Source organism: Rhinatrema bivittatum, chromosome 3, assembly GCF_901001135.1.
Source record: "Rhinatrema bivittatum chromosome 3, aRhiBiv1.1, whole genome shotgun sequence".
NCBI lineage: Eukaryota > Metazoa > Chordata > Amphibia > Gymnophiona > Rhinatrematidae > Rhinatrema > Rhinatrema bivittatum.
In genome coordinates, this window is record NC_042617.1 from 562,297,102 (window position 1) to 562,317,094 (window position 19,993).

Sequence of the window (19,993 nt, forward strand, 5' to 3'; positions counted from 1 at the left end):
TTCTTTTCTGTGCTGTAACTACTTAGATACATGACAAAATTTACTTTTCTTGCGGTGTTTGTATTTTGACTTTTTACGAGACTTCCAGTAGTTGAAGGTATCTCAAGATATGAATCACCATGATCGCAGCTATTTTTGTTACATAGAATGATGGCCAGTTAAAGGACCATCTGGCTCATACAGTCTCTGCCCGGATTAGACTTTTTCTCTCTGGTTTTCTGCCACTTACATGGATAAGCACACAAAATATGATTTCCTAAACCAATACTAGCTCCTTGCCCTTGTTCCCCACCTACGCTCTCAACTCTGCTCCCATCATCACCCTCCAACCTGTGCCAAGTATATCCCTTTCTTTCAGATCTTCTTGCTGGTGTTATGGTAAGATATTCTCATGCTCTCTTCCAAGGCCTTACTAAACTGAATTTTCAGTAGCCTTGGAAGAAATGGCTCCATAAATTTTGACTAGATCATCTTCCAATTCCTCTGGAATCCCCAAAATCCTCAAATTGTTTCTTTTATTATTTGCATCTTTTAAGTCCCTTTTCAGCTCAGCAATGATTCTAACTTTGTCATGTAGCAGTGGTCCTTCCTTCAGTTCCTTTTGAATAAAGAGAATTGTGTGATAAGGGAAGCCACTCTCCATTTTAATTTCTTTAGTTCCACTATGTTATTAAACACCTTTAAAGGTTGCAGTTCCTTCAAGGTGAAGATTTCGGTTTCCTGAAAGGATCCACTTCATAAACTAACAACCAGCACGTTCAAAACTAAGTATTTTTTCACTCAGCACAGTATCAAGCTATGGAATCTGTTGCCAGAGGACACGTCAAGGAGACTAGCAAGCAAATTTGCTTACTATAATAGTGCTTTCCGTAGACAGCAGAAATGAATTAGCCCATTACATGTGGGTGGCATCATCCAGAGGCACCCGGGACTGACTCATCATTCCGAGCTAGTAGTTTTGAGCTCTACTAAGTATGTGCAAGAGTTCCCACACAGTGTTGTCTTGTGAGTCTCCTCAGTCTATATCAGAAATAATTAGCTATGTAGTCGACTCTCTCTAGGGAGGCAGGTGGGTATTCAATGGCTAATTCATCCTGCTATGAAGGGAAAACACCATTTACATTAAGCAACTTGCTTTTTCTGTTGACAAGCAGACTGATGAGCCATTACATGTGGGGAGTCTCAAGTTGTAGCATTTACTGAGGTATGCAACTTGGCCCACATCATGGAGAGTGGGCTATAGCAAGACCATACTTTGCAAAACTGCTTGACCAAATTCACTGTTGGTCTTTGAGAGGTTATCAAGAGAGTAGTGAGACATAAAAGATATAAACAGAAGACCAAGCTGCAATTTGCAGAATTTTCAATATGCATTTCTTGAAGCAATGGAAGCACCATAGCTATCAGTTGAGTTTTTACGGAGTTTGTACTTGTAGTCCTGCTAAGGTGTAGCAGTGGGTGAATGCACTCAGCTAGTTAGATAAGGTACACTTGGCAACGGCTAGTCCTGTTGGCTCATATGAAAACAAATAGCTGGGAGGTTTTACAAATGTGGTTATGTTTCTTGTAATATGCTAAGGCCCTTTTTTCTCAGCCCAGAGTATGTAGGGCTTTTCACTTTCATCACGCACATGGGTCTAGAAAGAAGTAGGCAATACGATGGAATGATTGATCTGGAAAGCCTGAGTTGACTTTAACAGAAACTTCCAGGTGAGTACGGAGAACCCCCCTGTTGTGGAAGAATTACATGTATGGAGGATAGCAGAATGAGAGTTTAGAATTTTGCTGACTCTCTGAGTTGAAGTCACTACCTTGCATTCAAATACTTTAGAAAAGCAGACCTCCAATGGCTGAAAAGGAGGCTTCATCAAATAGGGAAAGGACCATATTTAGATCCCAGGGAACAGGTGGATTTTGTACTAGGGGCTTGCCATAGGACTTTCATGGAACAAGATATCAATGAATAAGTAGAGATCAGTTTGCTGTCTACTTGAGTATGGTAAGCTGCTATAGCGCTGAGGTACATTCATATGATGAGGTGTGTGGGGTGATTAAGCAACTTTCTTAGGCTGAAGGCAGGCACCAGACTGACTCCAGTCTTTCTCCATGCAACATTCAGTTTACAACATACTTCAAGGATATAATCAATAGAAGACTGGCTACCTTCTAGCAGCAACACACATAGTTTTAATTAGGACAGAAATGTATTTTAAGAGCTGCCTTCTCTCAAAGAGACTGCTTAGCTCCAGCAGCAAATCTCCAGCTGTATTTAGGACAGAAATGTATTTAGGAGCTGCCTTCTTCTAGAGACATGGAGGCCTCCTGATCCCCAGCTCGGCTCTGACTCTAATCATGCTCTAGCAGGCCCCCTCACTAAGCGCTCTCCCTCTATGGGATTTAAGGTGGACAAGGCATTAAGCCTAAGTCAGACAGTTGGAACAAGTATTTCGGCAGATGCATACGGTTGCAAGAAAATGGATCCAAAGCATTTTGTTGACACCATCTGGAGTACCTATTCCACTTGAAGGCTTTTTCTTCTAGTTGAAGGTTTTCTAGATGAAACTAGTATCCATAATCTCTGTAGGATGAGAAGATCAGATCACGGAACAAACAACATCCAAGCTGTAAAGTTGAGGGCTGAAAAGCTGGTATGGTACAATGTCCCACCTTCCTGAGTTAACAATGCAGGGGCCAATCCCAAATGTATGGGAGGAATGTTGGAAAGTTGTACAAGACATGCATAACAGATCTGTCTGGGCCATGCCGGGGCTATAAGGATCAGACATGCAGGGTCCTGAAGATCTTTCTCCCCTATCCTGGTGAAAAGTGGTAATGGTGAAAAAGCATACATGTGGCTTTGTTCCCACTCAAGGAGAAAAGCGTCTTGAGCTAGTCTGTGATCGTTTGACAGAATTGAGTAAAACTGATTTAGTTTTGCGTTCTGCTGACACATGATTAGGTTCACAGATGGTAGTTCTCATAAGCTGAGGAGTTCTTTGGCCAATGAGACCTCTCGTGTGGTTGAAACATTCTGCTGAGTTGATCTATGAGTGTGTTGGAGATGCCAGCAAAACAGCTCAATTTCTATCTGCCCAGTTCCAGATCTTCAAGCTTCCTGGCAAAAGGCCATGATCCCATGCCTCCTTGCTTGTCAATATAAAACACTGCAACCTGGTTATCTATCTGAATCAGTATGTTCTTCCATTGAAAAGATGCATGAAGGTTGATAGAGCATATCTAATTGTTCTTAACTCTAAAAGACTGATTTGATAGTGGCTCTCCTGAAAAGTCCAGATGCCTTATGTTTCAAGGTTCCGGTATATGCAGCCATCATTTGAATCACTTGATAGGGGACAGAGCGAAGAAGGGCTCTTTCCTTGAGAACTTGTGGGTGTAGCCACCAATGTAAACCCTATATCATGGGTGCTATGATTTGCACTTGAGATGACAGCAGATCCTTTAGATGCAAAGCACACATCCAATCGTCATTCTGTATCAGCCCTGGATTAACTATTAAGCACAATAAGCACATGCATAGGGCACCAAGGGGAAGGGGGGCACCATGGAAGTGTTTGACCATTTGCATTTTTCTGTTGCCCTCTAGTTATAAGTAAATAAGTTGCTTATAATTGTTTACTACTATTTAGTATTAAATACATTTTTTAAAGTTTAATATTTATATCGTTGTGGTATCTGGCCTGGAATAAAACGATTTTCAAATATCTTCCATTTCACACCTTGAGGTATCTTGAGTCTTAGGTCTTGTCAGTTAAGCAATGAAAGGGACGAGGGGGCAAGCCATTGTTGGGTTGTGCTTAGGGCAGTCAGTTTGGCCTTATCTAGGCCTGTTCTGTATTTATTCTGTATTTATTGCAGTATCATAGCAAATTATTCAAATTCATGGAATGTTTGATTCATTTCATTCGTGTAAAAAAAAAAAAAAAGACCCCAAAAAAAGAAAATGGTTCTCCCAAGGCTCCCATCCCATCCCATCACTCCCCCAGAAAATACCAGGGCCAGGGTTCTCCCCGGCCCCCACTTACCTGGTCCAGTGGGGATCCGCCGGTGAGGCCTAGGCCCAGGCCCAAGATTCGGCCTACACAAGGCTCGGAGGCCATGTCCCGATGGGAGGGGCCTCAGGCCGGACCCAGTGCAGACATGACACTGGGGCCAGGCCCGAGACCAGGTCCTGAATGTTTGGGCCTTGGACTAGGCCAGAACTTGGGGACTATGCCCAATGTATTCATTTTAAAACAAATATATTTGTTTTCATTCAGCGGGGCCTCAATTTGTTTCAGGGACCCCCCAAATGAAACAAATTGCCCTTATTCATCACATTTGTGAAATTAGTTTAAAACAAAAGCACATCCTTAATTCTCTCCTTAATTCTCACCTGTAGAACACTGAAGATGGTGTGAATTGAACGGGTTGCAGTTTCAGCTGGAGTATCCATTAGAAGAAGTCCAAGAAGTCCAGAGCAGCAGTCCTTGTTTTTGCAGGCATGGAAAGCCAGCGATATATCTATATTTTCCACAAACTGAATAGGTAAGGTCCTCTGGTGGTGAGGTATGATCCGAAGGATTTGGAATATGTCAGTACAGTCTTCTTCCGAGCCTTAAGGTATAGGGTCACTAACCTAGGACTCCAGTGACAAAAAGAGCGAAGCAGGATGGGCTTCCAGTTGACTAGGAGGAGGAGGAGTGGTCTAGTTTAACACTGACCTACTAGAATCTGCTGCAAAGGACAATGAACATAGTAACATAGTAATGAAGGCAGAAAAAGACCAAATGGTCCATCCATTCTGCCCAACAAGTTTCTTATGATAGTAACTGCTGCTCTGTGCAGGTTACCCCCATGTTTCTGTTAAGGATAGTAACTGCCACTCTGTGCAGTTGACCCCCAAGCCTTAGGTTAAGGGTAGTAACATTTGCAATCAAAATCAAGCAACTATCAAACCCATTACAAAATTACTGCTAGCAACATTTTTACAGGGTGAGCAGCCTTCTTGATAATTCTAGGAATGTTGCATCAACGGGTTTTGCTCTTGGGCATGGCTGTAGAAACAGTCCTGTGCTTTTTCCCTAATGTCTGCACATCAGTACTCCGGACCGTAAAAGCCAGGGCCCAGAGTTGGCTGTCATTTAAATCCAATTCCCGTTTTAGTCTCCCCGCCATCTAAGCAGAGAACAATGCTGCAGCTGTGTCAAAAGCATCAAGGCTAACTAGATTAGGGTAATAATCACCATGTCTTCTGTTAAGGTTAAGTCACTGCTGCTCCATGCAGGTTACCCATATGCACCCTTTTCTTCATTTCCAACCTATAGCATTTAGGGATCTGCAGAGTTTATCCCATGCCCTTTTGAATTTGTTTACTGTTTTCATCCTCACCACCTCTTCTGGAAGAGCATTCCAGTCATCATGATGTTGGTTCTGTGTCACCTCCCCTGGAGTATTATTTCGTGACCTCTAATTTTACAGTTTCCTTTTAATGGAAAAGATTCAAAGTTCATGCATCATTAAAACTTTTAAGGTATCTGAAGGTCTGTATCATTTCTCCCCTGCACCTCCTCTCTTCCAGGGTATACATATTTAGATCCGTCAGCCTCTACTCATAAGTCTTACCGATAAAGACCCCATCCCATTTTGGTCACCCTTCTCTGAACAGACCTCCATCCTGGTCTCTATCCTTTTTGAGATACAGGCTTCAGAACCGAACATTAATACTCTAGCTGAAGCCTCACCAAGGATCTGTACAAGGGGCATTACCACCCTCCTTTTTCCTTTACTTGAGCAAGAGTTCTGATGATGAGCTCACCCTCTAGGTAATATTGGGACTCCAATCTGTGGTATCGCTAGAGTGATAGTAGAAAGGAGAGGCTGAAATGCTCCTTCCATCATCTTGGTCGGAGAGGTAAAGAAACTCCTCAGTCTGTGATTTGGTCAAGCAACTGATGTGTCCTCTGGCCTGGCGTAGGTAGTGGAACATCCTCTTCTGACACCAGGATAGGATCCTCATGAGAATGGACAGTCTTTTAGAAGTAAGCGGCACTATGGAGATCACTGGTTCTGCAGTCTCCACGTGAAATGAGTGCCCAATCTATTGGCAACAGAAGAGGAAACCCGACCCCTTCTCCCACAGATCTTGAATGGGCTGTGTAAAGCCATGTTGGCAAAGCAGTTTGGTAAAAAGAAGTCAGAGGTGGATGTGTCAGTGGCTTTGATTGGGGTAGAGTGTTTGGACACATAGGTTGCTTTAGTATGCTTCAAAGGGTCCTTTGAGAGGTGCATTCAGGAACCGGCACAGGTCAATGATATTACGAATCAGTTGCATAGGAAGCTGTGCCATGGGTCCTTGAACTATGCATCATGAGATCATGTGATACAGGAGTCTGAGCACTGTGTGCATCAGTATGCATTGAGGCTGCATACTTCCGTAGTGTCAAGAGCAGAAGCATCCAGTGTACTAGTGCATCATGTGTTGAGTGTATCGATGTGGTCGTGCATCAGGATGCCGTGCATCAAATGCATCAATGGGTAGTGCATCGAGCGCATTGATGTGCCGTGTGGTCAATTGCACAGGTGTGTCAGTGCACCACGTGTCATCGATAATGTTGCACCGACAGCATTGATGAGGGGTCATGTTAAGAGTGCCGGTGCATCTCACTTAGAATATTTGAGCTTCTTTGATGTAGCCTGCAATAGCTTCAGTGATTGATGCCACTTTGACTTCTAGACAGGGCGGCTTGCAAAACTCAACCACGCGGCTTTGGCCTGTGTAAACAGAAGTGTTTTGTGGAGCTCCTGCTCAACTCTTTTCCCAGCAAGGAAGACAAAGCTGCACTGCAAGACGAGGACATACTGTGACTCCAGAAAGATTTATGCAGTTTCTCAATGTGAAGTGCTCTGGACCTCTGTAAGTGCAGGGTCATCTGCCCCCCCAGGCATAGCGGTTCTTCTGGTCATGTTTTGGAACAAGACATTGGTAAACATTTGTGCTATTAGTGAGTGACCATCTTTACACAGACACAATATTTGAAACTGCTCACCGTAGTTGATTTCTTCTTCTGTCTGGACATGGTAGATGCGAAGACCACACTCGATGGCATGTGTTTTTTTATGTAGCACTGAAAAGTGCTTTTGTTGTGGTTGCAAAGGCAGTGAGCTATCTTAATAAATTGAAAATGAAGAAAAAAATATAAACCTGAAAAAGTTTAAGGATTTTACAGAAAAATGTAGGGGGGGAGGAGAGTTCATGTACCGTGCTTGGATAAAAAATGACTGAGGAGACTCATGAGGCAACACCCATGCTAGAAACAGTTTGCGATGCCTCAGTAGAGCTCAAAGCTCTACTAGCTTGGATAGGCAAGTCTGTTTGGTGCCACCAGATATCATCACTCAAATGTACTGTCTAATTCAGCCTGATAATTGATGGAAAATAGCAGGGTTTAAAAAAGGTTTGGACGAGTTCTTGGAGGAAAAGTCCTTAAAACATTATTACTAATATACTAATTCCTGGGCTTGAGTAACAGAATTAGATCTACTTTATGTGATCTGCCAAGTACTTGAGATCTGGAATGGCCACTTTTGGAGACTGCTGGACTCTATGGACCTTGGTTTGACCAAGCATGGTAATTCTTGTGCTCTTGCTAATAGTCATTGTGTGTGATGATGAAGGATACTGTTTGAACCATTTGACATAGTGTAACATTACAAAACTTTCTTAAGTTTTACCTAATTTACCATTGGCCATGACAGTTATTGCTTGGGATATTCATATGGAAAGAGACAGCAATTTTACTTGCTCCTCAGAGAACAGCTTTATCAAACTCTCTCCACCAATTCTTTTTTTTTTTTTTTAAGAAGTTATTGTTTTTTTCCTAGTCTTGTATATACCACCCTATTTTAACATTTTAGAGCTAGAGAAAACAATTTTAATCTTGTCTATTTTTGAGTTGCAACATAAGGAGCCTCATTTATGATGCTAAGCAGTATCAGTGTAGCAATAGTGCAAAAGTTCATTTTCAACTGTTTTAAGAGATGTAAGAAACCTTTTTAACTACACATGTCCAGTAGTATTTTTACCTCATTTAATAGGCTAGGCTGCTGGTACTATGCTGCTCTGGTTACAGTTATGTTATGCTACCTTTGCCAACAGCATTTCATTTTCTGACTTATTTGTACTGAAAGGGGGCAGATCCAAACTTTGAACAGTAGTGATTGCAAGCTTAGGGGCAGTCTTTCTGCCACTGGAATGGGGGAATAGAGAGAACAAGCAGCCTTGGTGCATCTCTGAAGTCAGGTGCCGACTACCTGAAACAGAGAGATGACCTCAAGAGCCGCATTTACGAGACAAATGAAGGTATTCATATAATAAATACATTTAAAAAATAGTATATAAATGCGCATATTAAGAAACTGACGTAGATTAGTCTAACAAAATGTCCCTTCACTCCTTCTTAAACAGAGAACCTCATAAGATCTCTAAGAGAAAATGGAACAATGATGCTGTCATATGCCTTGACCTTATCAAAACTTATTAAGACAGGCCAAGATTATTATTCAGCAGAGCTGAGAGAAAATGTTTACAGCAGCATCTGTCAATGCAGATTTCTTTCAAAAGACCTGTTTGCTTTAAAACTTTGTGATGCAATGAACGATATACTCGGCTGTGATACTGTCACAGAAATAGAAGGCGTGCAGTATCACTCAAAACAACATCACGAATGCCTAACAGAGGAATTTCTTTCCTAGCCCTGGTATAAATAGGACTTTTTTTTTTTTAATGGTCTATGATTGAAACAGATTCTTCCTACTTATGTACAAGAACTAGACAAGAAATACACAACTGTACCCTCACTGTGGAAGTCATAGGAGCAGGAAGCCAATATGGTTCCATGAAATGGGGAAAACTGCAAGGAAAGTTACACACTGGTGAAAATTAAATTTAAAAAAATATATATATATATAAACTGGAAATAAACTAGCACATTCATTTTCTTTCCAGACACTTCCCCCCTTTCCACACCCCACAAATAAAAATAATCCAAACAAAAGTAATTTGTTTCAAAAAAGTGCATTGCAAGCAGTCATATAACATAAGGATAAAAAGAAATGCTTTCATGAACAGCTGCTATGTAAAATGAGCTTAGTGTCACGGTTTCTGCGATTTCATTATCAAAACATGGTGATGCGCAGTGGCTATGAAGAACATGATGACTGTTTAATGTCACACTATATTACGATATCGCTGTTGATCCCTGCCTTCTGGAAAAGAAAATTAAAAACTATGGTTTTTATCTTTATCTTTATCTTAAACTTTATCTTAAACTTTATCTTCTATTTTATGGTTACCCCTGGTTACGCTGTAAACCGGTACGATAAGACGGTATTAAATAAATAAATAAAATGGTGCAGAATGAAAATTGTGTTGTCCTGTTTCTATCTTTTATTTCCTACTACCCACCCAATTAAGCCTCTTAAATTTTAGGCACAAAGAGCCAGGCACCCAGATCTTCCGTTGCATCCATTTATTATTTAACAGCTAACCAAATTCCCGACGCTTTGGTTCAGAAGCCTGCTGCTGTTTTAATTCAGCAAGAGAAGTGGAAGGATGGAGAGGGCAGTTAAATAAGCAGCAGCATAAGATGGGGTTAAGCACATCCACTGATGCCCCGCCCTGTCCCTGCACACCCTCTTTTAAGGTACCTACAATTAAGTGCTAAGCCTGGGAAAAGTATTCAATTCAAACAGTCTAGGCAGGACTAGGACTTTTGAATACTGGGCTCTAGGCTGCCAGATGCAGCTTTGTACATTTTCCTAACTTCGGAGCGAAAAACCATCACCGAGCAAACTGCTGCTGCTTTTTGCCTGCGCCATTTTTAGTCTAGTTTAACGATATTTTTTTTTTATGCCACCTTTCCAGAAACACTGGGTAAATAGAAAACTCGACATCCACCTGCGGTAATGGATGAGATGGCATTCATCCATAGCAAAAAACTGCCACACATTTCTTGCAGTGCCATTTCATAGATCTTAAAAACAGCAGCCAAGTAAAAAAAAGAAAAAGAAAAAAAAAAAAGATTTTTAAAAACTAACAGAATCAGAATGCACTACAGGAGTTACATGTTTCTCACTTTGTTCTGCATCTTTTACATGGTGCAAACCAATCAATCAGGGTCAATAATGAGCATCTGTTGTTCACCTTTATGAGTATCACGTTTTATTATGTGTAAATTTGCCCTGAGTAGCAAAGAAGAGTAATTCTGCACGTAATATATGTAAACCAAGGGAAACGAGCAGAGTAGTTCAGAATCCACACAATTGTTTGAATAAAGCAATTAATTATTGTCGTTTCCCTTGGTTTACATAAATTTGCCCTGAACCATGTGTCTGGAACAGCAAGAAGTGTCTGAAGATTGTGCCACATATGGCTTGAAATGTGTATATATATATATACACACACACACACATACTGTATACAGTGCATTCAGAAAGTATTCAGACCCCTTCACTTTTTCCACATTTTGTAACATGGACAAGTTTGTGTTTTGTTCCCTCCTCATTCTACACACAATAGCCCATGACATAACAAAATCAATTTGTAAAAATGTGTGCAAATTAATTTTTAAAAAACCTGAAATATAAAATGCACATAAGTGTTCAGACCCTTTACTCAGTACTTTGTTGAGGCATCTTTTGCAGTGATTACTGCCTTAAATCATCTTAGGAATGATGCTACAATCTTGGCATACCTGTATTTGAGGACTTTCTCCCATTCTTCCCTGCAGACCTTCTCAAGCTCTGTCAAGTTGGATGGAGAATATCACTGTACAGCTATTGTCAGGTCTCTCCAGAGATGTTCGATTGAGTTCAAGTCCGGGCTCTGGCTGGGCCACTCAAGAACATTCACAGACTTGTCCTAGAGGACACTCCTGCATTGTCTTGGGTGTGTGCTTAGTGTCATCACCCTAGTCTGAAGTCTAGAGCATTTTGAAGCATGCTTTCATCGAGGATCTCTCTACACTTTTCTCCATTCATCTTTCCCTCAATCCTGACTAGTCTTCCAGTTCCTGCAGTTGAAACACATCCCATAGCATGATGCTGCCATCACCATGCTTCACCGTAGGGATGATACTTGCTAGGTGTTGAGCGGCGCCTGGTTTCCTCCAGACATGATCCTTGGCATTCAGGCTAAAGAATTCAATTTTAGTTTCATCAGACCAGAGAATCTCATTTCTCATGGTCTGAGAGTCCTTTAAGTGCCTTTTGGCAAACTCCAAGCGGATTGTCATGTGCCTTTTACTGAGGAGTGGTTCCATCTGGCCACTCTAAACCATAAATGCCTGATTGAGTGAGTGCTGCAGAGATGGTTGTCCTTCTGGAAGGTTCTACAATATCCACAGTGGAACTCTGGAGCTCTGTTAGAGTAATCAGTGGGTTCTTGGTCACTTTCCTAACAAGACCCTTCCCCCCCACCCCCCCAATTGCTCAGTTTGGTTAGGAGGCCAAATCTAGGAAGAGTCCTGGTGGTTCTGCCTTCTTCCATTTAAGAATGTTGGAGGCCACTGTTTTCTTTGAGACCTTCAATGCTGCAGCAAGTTTTTTGTACCTTTCCCCAGATCTGAACCTCGACACAATCCTGTCCTAGAGGTCTACAGACATTTCCTTCCACTTCATGGCTTTGATTTTGCTCTGACATGCACTGTCTACTGTGGGACCTTACATAGATGGGTATGGGCCTTTCCAAATCATGTCCAATCAATTGAATTTACCACAGGTGGATTCCAATCAAGTTGGAGAAACATCTCAAGGATGATGAATGGAAAAGGAATGCACTTAAGCTCAACTCTGAGTGTCATAGAAAAGGGTCTGAATACTTATGTAAATGTGATATTTCAGGTTTTTGAAGTTTTTTTTTTAATTAATTTGCACAATTGTCTACAAACCTGATTTTGCTTTGTCATTATGGGGTATTGTGTGTGTAGATTGGGGGGGGGGGAATGCATATTATCCATTTTAGATTAAGGTTGCAATGTAATAAAATCTGGGAAAAAAAGGGGGTCTCAATTTTTTCTGAATGTACTGTGTGTGTCAGATTTGTTTTATTGTGGAGATGTTGGAATCATGAGGCTACTTCTAGAGGTTTATAGCATCAAATTGGAGTTAAAGTTTACATCTTACATTTTGCAACACCTAAGACAATTATAAGTTCTCAGAACAATTTTATAGCAATGAGGAATATATGTACATTGTTTTTAAAAATCTCAATATTTCTACTTATGAATATAGTAATGAGCACATTCTGCAAGTGTCTAGCTATATATTTTTTAATACTATTACAAAAATATATACAGTATGTTTATCAGCAAATGAAAATTTTCCTATGTTCTTTATGAAAAATATTTGTGATTCAACCCATGTATATTTGTATATATATGATTTTTATGTAAATGCACCGTGTGTGGTATAACTGAAAGATGTTGATACAAAAATGTACATACTTTTACTCTTCTGATAGCATAAGTATGGCCATGAAGGTCAAAGACAGGCTGCCGTACATTCCTCAGGTCCCAGCCTTTCAAACTGCAGTCAACGGCACCAGTCACCAGCAAGTTCTGAAAGTCAAAAAACATAAAAGGAGTTTGCCTCTTTGCACCCTCATATCATTGGCAAAGGTTTGATTGGTGGTTGTAAAACATTTTCTATTGTATTATGACTACAGAACAATGATTAAGCTACAAATAGAGAAAACCATTACATCTTCTTTGTGTAACACTTCAAAGAACATAAGGGTCACACACGATAACTTTTACAATAAGAGAATTCTAACCAAAAGGATATACCACCAGGTTTAAGTTTACTTTTGCACTTCAGAGGGCCGGAGTTCAGTTTGTGCTCATGTGGTTCAGTCACTCAAATCGGCTAAAAGAGTTGATATAAATGTCCCAAGACACGCCCACTACTACGAACAAATGAAATTTTCTATGATAAACAACTAGCAATTTAATGCCCATTGAAAAATAGCAACCCAGCAGCGAGGTAGAGCCAACGGTCCTGCTGAGATATTAGGCTTTACAATTTGTACAAGCTTAGAGCATCCAAAAGAGATGTGAACCATATAAAAGAATACATCAACTCTGATTTAGATTAAACTGAAGTAACTTAGGGCCTCATTTTCCAATATCGCAGTGGTAACGCATGAGGGGGCGTGTCCTATGCAAATAAGGCATTTTTCGTGCAGTGGGGAAACATCGCCGCACGCGATGTTTTCGCCATTCGCGGAACTGGAGTCGCAAATCGCGAAAACATCGTGCACCGCGATAAAACAACCAATGAACCATCGCAGTACACGAAAGTGTCCGGCAGGTGTATCGCGGTCCACGATATTCCCAGACAGCCCGTTTCAGTTTATCACAGTGTTGAGATAGAGAGAGAGAGAGAGAGAGAGAGAGAGAGAGAGAGAGAGAGAGAGAGAGAGAGAGAGAGAGAGAGAGAGAGAGATAGAGAGAGAGAGAGAGAGAGAGAGAGAGAGAGAGAGAGAGAGAGAGAGAGAGAGAGAGAGAGAGAGAGAGACTGACTTCCTATTTGTATCCCTATGGGAGGGCCACCTAGTAACTCGAGGTGGGGATTAGGTATGAGCGTAGGGGGTTGGGGGCCACTTTCGCATTCAACATGAGACCTACGGAGAGAACAGTGGTCTCTAGTGAAGATTTGCTGGCCGTCGGAGTGAGGAAACTCACTCCAAGAAGAGATTTGGGCACCGTTCTCTCAACCTAGCTTGTTGTTGCCCAGGTAGAGTGTCCATCAAGCTAGGTTGAGAGAACGTTGCCCATAGGCATTATAGGAAGGCTCTCTCTCTCTCTCTCTCTCTCTCTGAGCCTGGAATAGGCTGTTCGGAAATGTCGTGCACCGCGATAAACCTTTACTGCCCTCTAGCGCAGTATGTAACGCAAATGAAAGGGTTGTAGCTATTAGCCGCGATAGGAGCCGCGCTAACACTGCGGCTGTTTCGCCGCACACGATAACTGTGTCCTGCTTTACATATGCTCCGCCCCAGCTCCGCCCCCCTGAATACCAAATTAGAAATTTGCATTCGCAAGCGGTAACTCCTTGGAAAATGAGGCCCTTAATATCGGCTGATTAAATTATTGTACCACTGAAGTCAGTATTCCTTGCACCTCTCATCAAAAGGATATGGGCAATGGACTTGTGATCTTCATGCTACATGGGTATCTGCTTGACATTTATTAACCGATTAGCAAACTGAGGAAAGCCATACAGGAAATACTTCCAGAGGTGACAAGGCCAAGCCACAGGCATACATCCAACTTCCAAATATAAATATATGTCACACACTGCTACAAATCACAAAAAGCCCAGAAGCCAAAAAAATATAGAAACGTTATTACTACTACAAAATTAACACAAAAATAGCTAACCCAACGGTGACCACAATAAACACAACATACACTCCTTAAGGCAGGGAGAGTTGTTACAAGCCACTTGACTCATTACCATAAATCCATAAAAATACTTACCTCCTTAATCTTAACAACCGTCTCACAGCAGTAGCCAAATGGCTCAGTAACCATAAACTTAACCCTTCCAAAATGAATTCCTCTGGCTTAGTCGCGATCTCAACCTTCCTTAACAGGTACACCCACTGCAGCCCAAAGAACAGGTACGAAGCGCCAAGGGGGTTCAAATTGACCCAAATCTCACATGGATTACAATATCTCTCAGGCAGTGAAAGCCTCCTTTCTTAATCAACATAACCTGGCTTCTATTATTCATGCACTGATCGCCAGCCGATTAGACTATTTTAATTCCCTACTGAATGGATCGCTCTGACCAGCTTGAAACAGCTACAACTCATGCAAAACCCAGCAGCCACAATCTTGGTAGGGGCCAAAGACCACATGAGACCCATCCTATACAGACTGTACTGGCTCCTGGTTGAAACCAGGATATTCAAAACTCTTTTTCGCCTTCAAACGTGTGAAAAAACAGGCCCTGGAGAATCTCTCTCTCATCTCTTTGCCCCCCCCTACAATCCTTCTAGAGGATTCCAATCCCCCATAAAAGGCCATTCTTTCCTCCCTCCCCCCTCCCCCTTGACTTCTGCAAAATTCACCTGCCCATGACCAAGGGCCTTCAGCTTCTATGCCCTCAAGATTTGGAAGAAGATTCCACTACCCATTCGCCTAGAACCAAGTCACCTCACTTTCCTTAAAAAAGCATAGACATAGCTGTTCAAGTAGCCTTCCTTCAATCAGTTTGTTAAGAAAAAACAAAGTTCCTCTGCCCATGATCATTATGCACTGTAAGGGCACATAATGTTAAACTATTTTATCTATTATCCTACTAAAATTGATTGTAATCCACTTTTTCTTGGAAAAAAGTGGAATATCAAATGTTTGCGAATAAATAAATAAAATGTTTCTTTAAAAGAAATTCAAAATATCAATGGTTAAAATAAATCCCAAATTCTCTTGATATAAATAGGTATCGTAATAGACAATCAGCACACAAATCAATCGTGTTTGTAATATATCATCCTCCTCTTTTTCTCCACATTTCAAGAGGAATGGTCCTAGGATTTTATGTTTGTTGTGGGGGGTTGCCCTCAAATAATGTTTGGTGAGTGAGCAGAATGAAAGACCACCCATATTTTTAAGTGGGAAGTTCAGGTGATCTCTCCCATGACATTGCTCATTCTCTCTCATCTCCCTCTAAATCTTATCCCCAGCTCTATCTCTCTCCCCATCTCACTATCAATTGTCTTTCATTAGCTCCTGTCATTCTTCCTTCTCTTTCATGCCATTCTTCCTCATCCCTTCCACTATTGTATTTTCATTCCTTCTATTCACTTATTCATTTACTCCCCTCCTTTTTAACTAATTTCTAATTTGTCCCATTTTTTCTTTCCTCATCAACCCTATTTTATAATAAAAGAATTGGAATGACATATTTATATCAAAATATAATGTATGGAAAACCTATTTTTGCACCCATTACATCAACAGACCTCCCAAGCTGCTTACTCACCAAACAAGAGATAATTTACATTTTAACGACATTGATAATTTCTCTATGTGTGAGGGATACTTCTGCCTCTGAGCCTCCTAGAAATTGAAATGCAAATTTTGGTAGGCTAGCAAAACTTCAATTTAAATTCAATGAGAGCTGAGAAATTCCATACAATAAGTAGGACCACAAACTAGCATACTTGACAACTTTGCAAATTACAGTCAGAGTATTCACCTAAACAGACTACAATATGCCTCCTTTCTCATTCTCACTGACTCATAAAAAAAACAGTGCATGTTCCCTCTCTATCTCCCCAGTGCTACATGTACATCTCTATCTCCATACCACTTCCAAATTAGTTTTGCCTCAATTTCTCACTTTCTGCCCAATTCTCTTTACAGGGGAGCTGATGTAATAAGCCACGCAAAGCCTACCACTGGTTTTTACTCCTGTTTTAGCGCAGGTTTTTCAGTGCTAACCTTACTCAGGCATGTAACATGGGTTTCAAAGCACGGAAAAACCCCGTCTTACAAAACCCACGATGTTTAATCTGGGTACATACAAATTGCATATAAAGATGGTATTAGTTATTACAGGGCAATACAGAGAACTGCATTAACAGGGAGACATTTTAGAGCTGGGTTTTTTTTTAATGTGGAAAATCAAATGCCTGGATCAAGGCAGGAGTAAAAGCTAAATCAGGTTTCTGGTGGCCATTTTAGTCCATTGTGGTGCTGTGTGTGGGTGCTTCTCTGAGCTTTTTTGTGGCAAACATGGATTATGCACTTTTTTTTAATGCTTTGGAACATTTTGCAGGTTAGCCAAAGAATTAGAGTGGCAGAAATATTAGAGCAAAGAAGAGAGAAAAAGAAGACAATTTATCCCCGAAGAAGAAAGGAGGGTCTGAGAGGAGCAGGATTTTCTGACTCAAGCTGTTTGCAGAAGGGCACACAGGCAGCAGATATTTCACATGAGGACAATGATGCTGTGGTTACCGGAAACAGATATGGTGTAGACATACAGACTGATCTTCAGGGCAATTCTCTCTCTCTATAAAGACATCAGAGATAATATTGATCCTCTAACCGATAATGGACATGCCATTCCATACTTGGTACCTTCAAATTTTTGCCACTGACTCTTTCCAGAATATAGTGGTTGTAGTAGCCAGTATGGAGCAGTCAACGTTTTCAAGGCATTTCAGCCAGATACTGAGGGCCATGATGAAATGAATCAGGGTGCACATCAAGTACCTACAGCAGCTTATAGAAGAGCAGGATATGAAGTGCTCTTTCTTCGATGTAGCTGGCATGCTGAATGTAATGGGTGCAATCGATGGCACCCATGTTGCTCTCATTCCCCAACATGGGATCGAAATGGCACACCCTTAACAGGAAGCATTTCTACTCCCTGAAAATACAAGTTGTCTGCAAAGTGCACATGAAAATTCTCAGGGTTCTCTCTAAGATTTCTGGAAGCAGCCAGGACTCCTCTGGAGAAAAACTGCAGTTTTCACCAGATAAAGTAACAGATATAGTCATGGACTGCTGTATGCTCCGTAACATTGCCCTCCAGGATGGCATTCATCTGGAAATGGAACCGAACCTGAGGCCAGAACCAAATGTCTTCGCACCTGCCACGGATGGACATAGTACACTAAGGAGGAATGAGCTCCTGGCCAAAGGAGGCATAGTCTGTGCGGCCTGTGCCAGGGATTTCCACACCAGAGTGGACATAGACTGTGACACCCATGACAGGCCCTGCATCCTTGGGCCACATCAGTATAGAAATCCCTAGCCCAAGTAGGCTCAGCCTAGGATGCCCTTAATAGGCCCTGCGTTGTTGGGACAAGGATTCCCACACCAGAGTGGAAATCCCTGGCCCAAGGAGGCATGGCCTGTGACACTCATGATCCACTTGCCAAACAGAAAAAAAAGATACACCGCACAAGCAATATTAAGATTATTTCACTTCAAAGTAATTGCAGAAGTAAAAATGAAAAACTGACTTCAAAGCGACTGCTTAAAATGCAAAGTTGCATATTCAGCAAGAATCCAGTAGCATTTGAAAAGTCATGATAACAGCATGGGAAATAGAGCACAGAATGCAAGGTATCATAAGAATATAAGCTTTGCCATACTGAATCAAATCAGAGGTCCATCAAACCCAGTATCCTGTTTCCAACAGCGGCCAATCCAGGTCACAAGCACCTGGCAGGATCCCAAGGGGGAGACAGAGTCCAAGCTGCTTATTAAAGGAATAAAAAGTGGATTTCTTCAACTCCACTTTAGACTTTTCCTCCAGGAACTCATCCAAACCTTTTTTTTTAAATGCAGCTACATTATTAGCTTTCGCCACATCCTCTTGCAACGAATTCCAGAGCTTAATTATGCGTTGAGTAAAAAAATATTTTTAAATGTATCACCTAGTAACTTCATTGTGTGTCCCCTGGTCTTTGTACTCTTTGAAACAGTAAATAACCAATTAATGTTTACTCAGTCCATTCCACTCATTATTTTATAAACCTCTATCATATCTCCCCCTCAACCATCTCTTCTCTAAGCTGAAGAATCCTAAAATCTGTAGCCTTTCCTTATAGGGGAATCATTCCATCCCCTTTATAATTTTGGTTGCCCTTCTCTGTACCTTTTCTAATTCTGTTATATTTATTCTTTCTTAAGATGTGGTGACCAGAACTGCAAACAATAGTCAAGATGTGGCCATACCATGGAACGATACAGAGGCATTATGATATTCTCAATTTTATTCTCCATTGCTTTCCTAATAATTCCTAGCATTCTAGTTTCTTGGCTGCTGCTGCTGCACACTGAGAAGATTTCAATGTATTATCAACCTGAATGGTTACTCCTAATGTGGAATCTTGTATTGTGTAGCTAAATGCATTACTTTGCTCTTGCCCACATTAAATTTCATTTGCCATCTGCATGCCCAGTCACTGCGATTTTCTGCATGTCAGTTTTAACACTGGTTTTGGCATGCTTTTTGGACTTGCCATAGACTTAGCGCCAGTTTGATTTGCATATTATTAGTTTACAACATCGAGCAGCGCCATGTGTTTTTAATACATGTGGTATTAAAATTCAGCACTAAGAGGTCACATGAGCAATGGCCTGAGTCAGACATATTTTGTTTCAGCTCTGGGTACCACGCCCACTAAGTCAACAATAGCAATGCTAAAAAGGATATAGCTGCACTGGAGAAAGTGCAGAGAAGGGTGACCAAAATGATAAGGGGCATGGAACGGCTGCCCTATGAGTTAAGGCTAAGGAAGTAAGGGCTCTTCAGTTTGGAGAAGAAACGACTGAGGGGGGATATGATAGAAGTCTACAAAATCATGAAAGGACTTGAACAAGTTAATGTAAATCAGTTATTTACTCTCTCAGATAATAGAAGGAAGAGGGTGCACTCCATGAGGTTACAATTAGTTCATTTAAAACAAATCAAGAAAATTCTCTTTACTCAGCACATAGTTAAGCTCTGGAATTCAATGCCAAAGGATGTGATTACAGCAGTTAGCGTAATTGGGTTTAAAAAAGGTTTGGATAAATTCCTAGAGGAAAAATCCATAAACTGCCATTATGGTAATTAATAAGCAATAGTAGCTTATGATTTATCTTATGTTTGGGTACTTTCCAAGTACTTGTGACTTAGATTGGCCACTGTTGGAAACAGGATGCTGGGCTTGATGGACCCTTGGTCTGACCCAGTACAGTCACAACAAAACAAAGACAATTCTTTGTTTTTGTGATAAAAATTGTAAGAACTTAATCCTGTAAATAGTATTTTCACACTTTGTCATAGAGTGAACCACCATGGATTTATGAATACAATTCATATGGGCGTAAGTCAGGAGATGGATATTTTAGCATTTTACTTTTTAGAAGTACTGACACAAACACACACTTATACATTGCCTTCTAATGACTGGCTAAATAGTGATGAG

At 41.0% G+C, this 19,993-nt stretch overlaps 1 protein-coding gene across 3 annotated transcripts in view; it reads right to left on the minus strand.

The window, feature by feature from the left end:
* PEX7 (peroxisomal biogenesis factor 7) overlaps nt 1-19,993 on the minus strand; it is a 255,387-nt gene that overhangs the window by 75,556 nt on the left and 159,838 nt on the right. The window contains exons 7-8 of one of the 3 annotated variants that reach the window (XR_003855753.1): nt 12,501-12,614; nt 8,853-8,909 (exon numbers count right to left, since the gene is read on the minus strand). Coding sequence is in view for 1 of the 3 variants with exons in the window: in XM_029596492.1 (XP_029452352.1) it covers nt 8,842-8,909; nt 12,501-12,614 (182 nt within the window). In the remaining 2 variants the exon portion in view is untranslated. Of the gene's footprint in view, nt 1-8,841; nt 8,910-12,500; nt 12,615-19,993 lie in introns of all 3 variants that reach the window. The other 2 variants (XM_029596492.1, XR_003855754.1) reach the window with 2 other exon arrangements.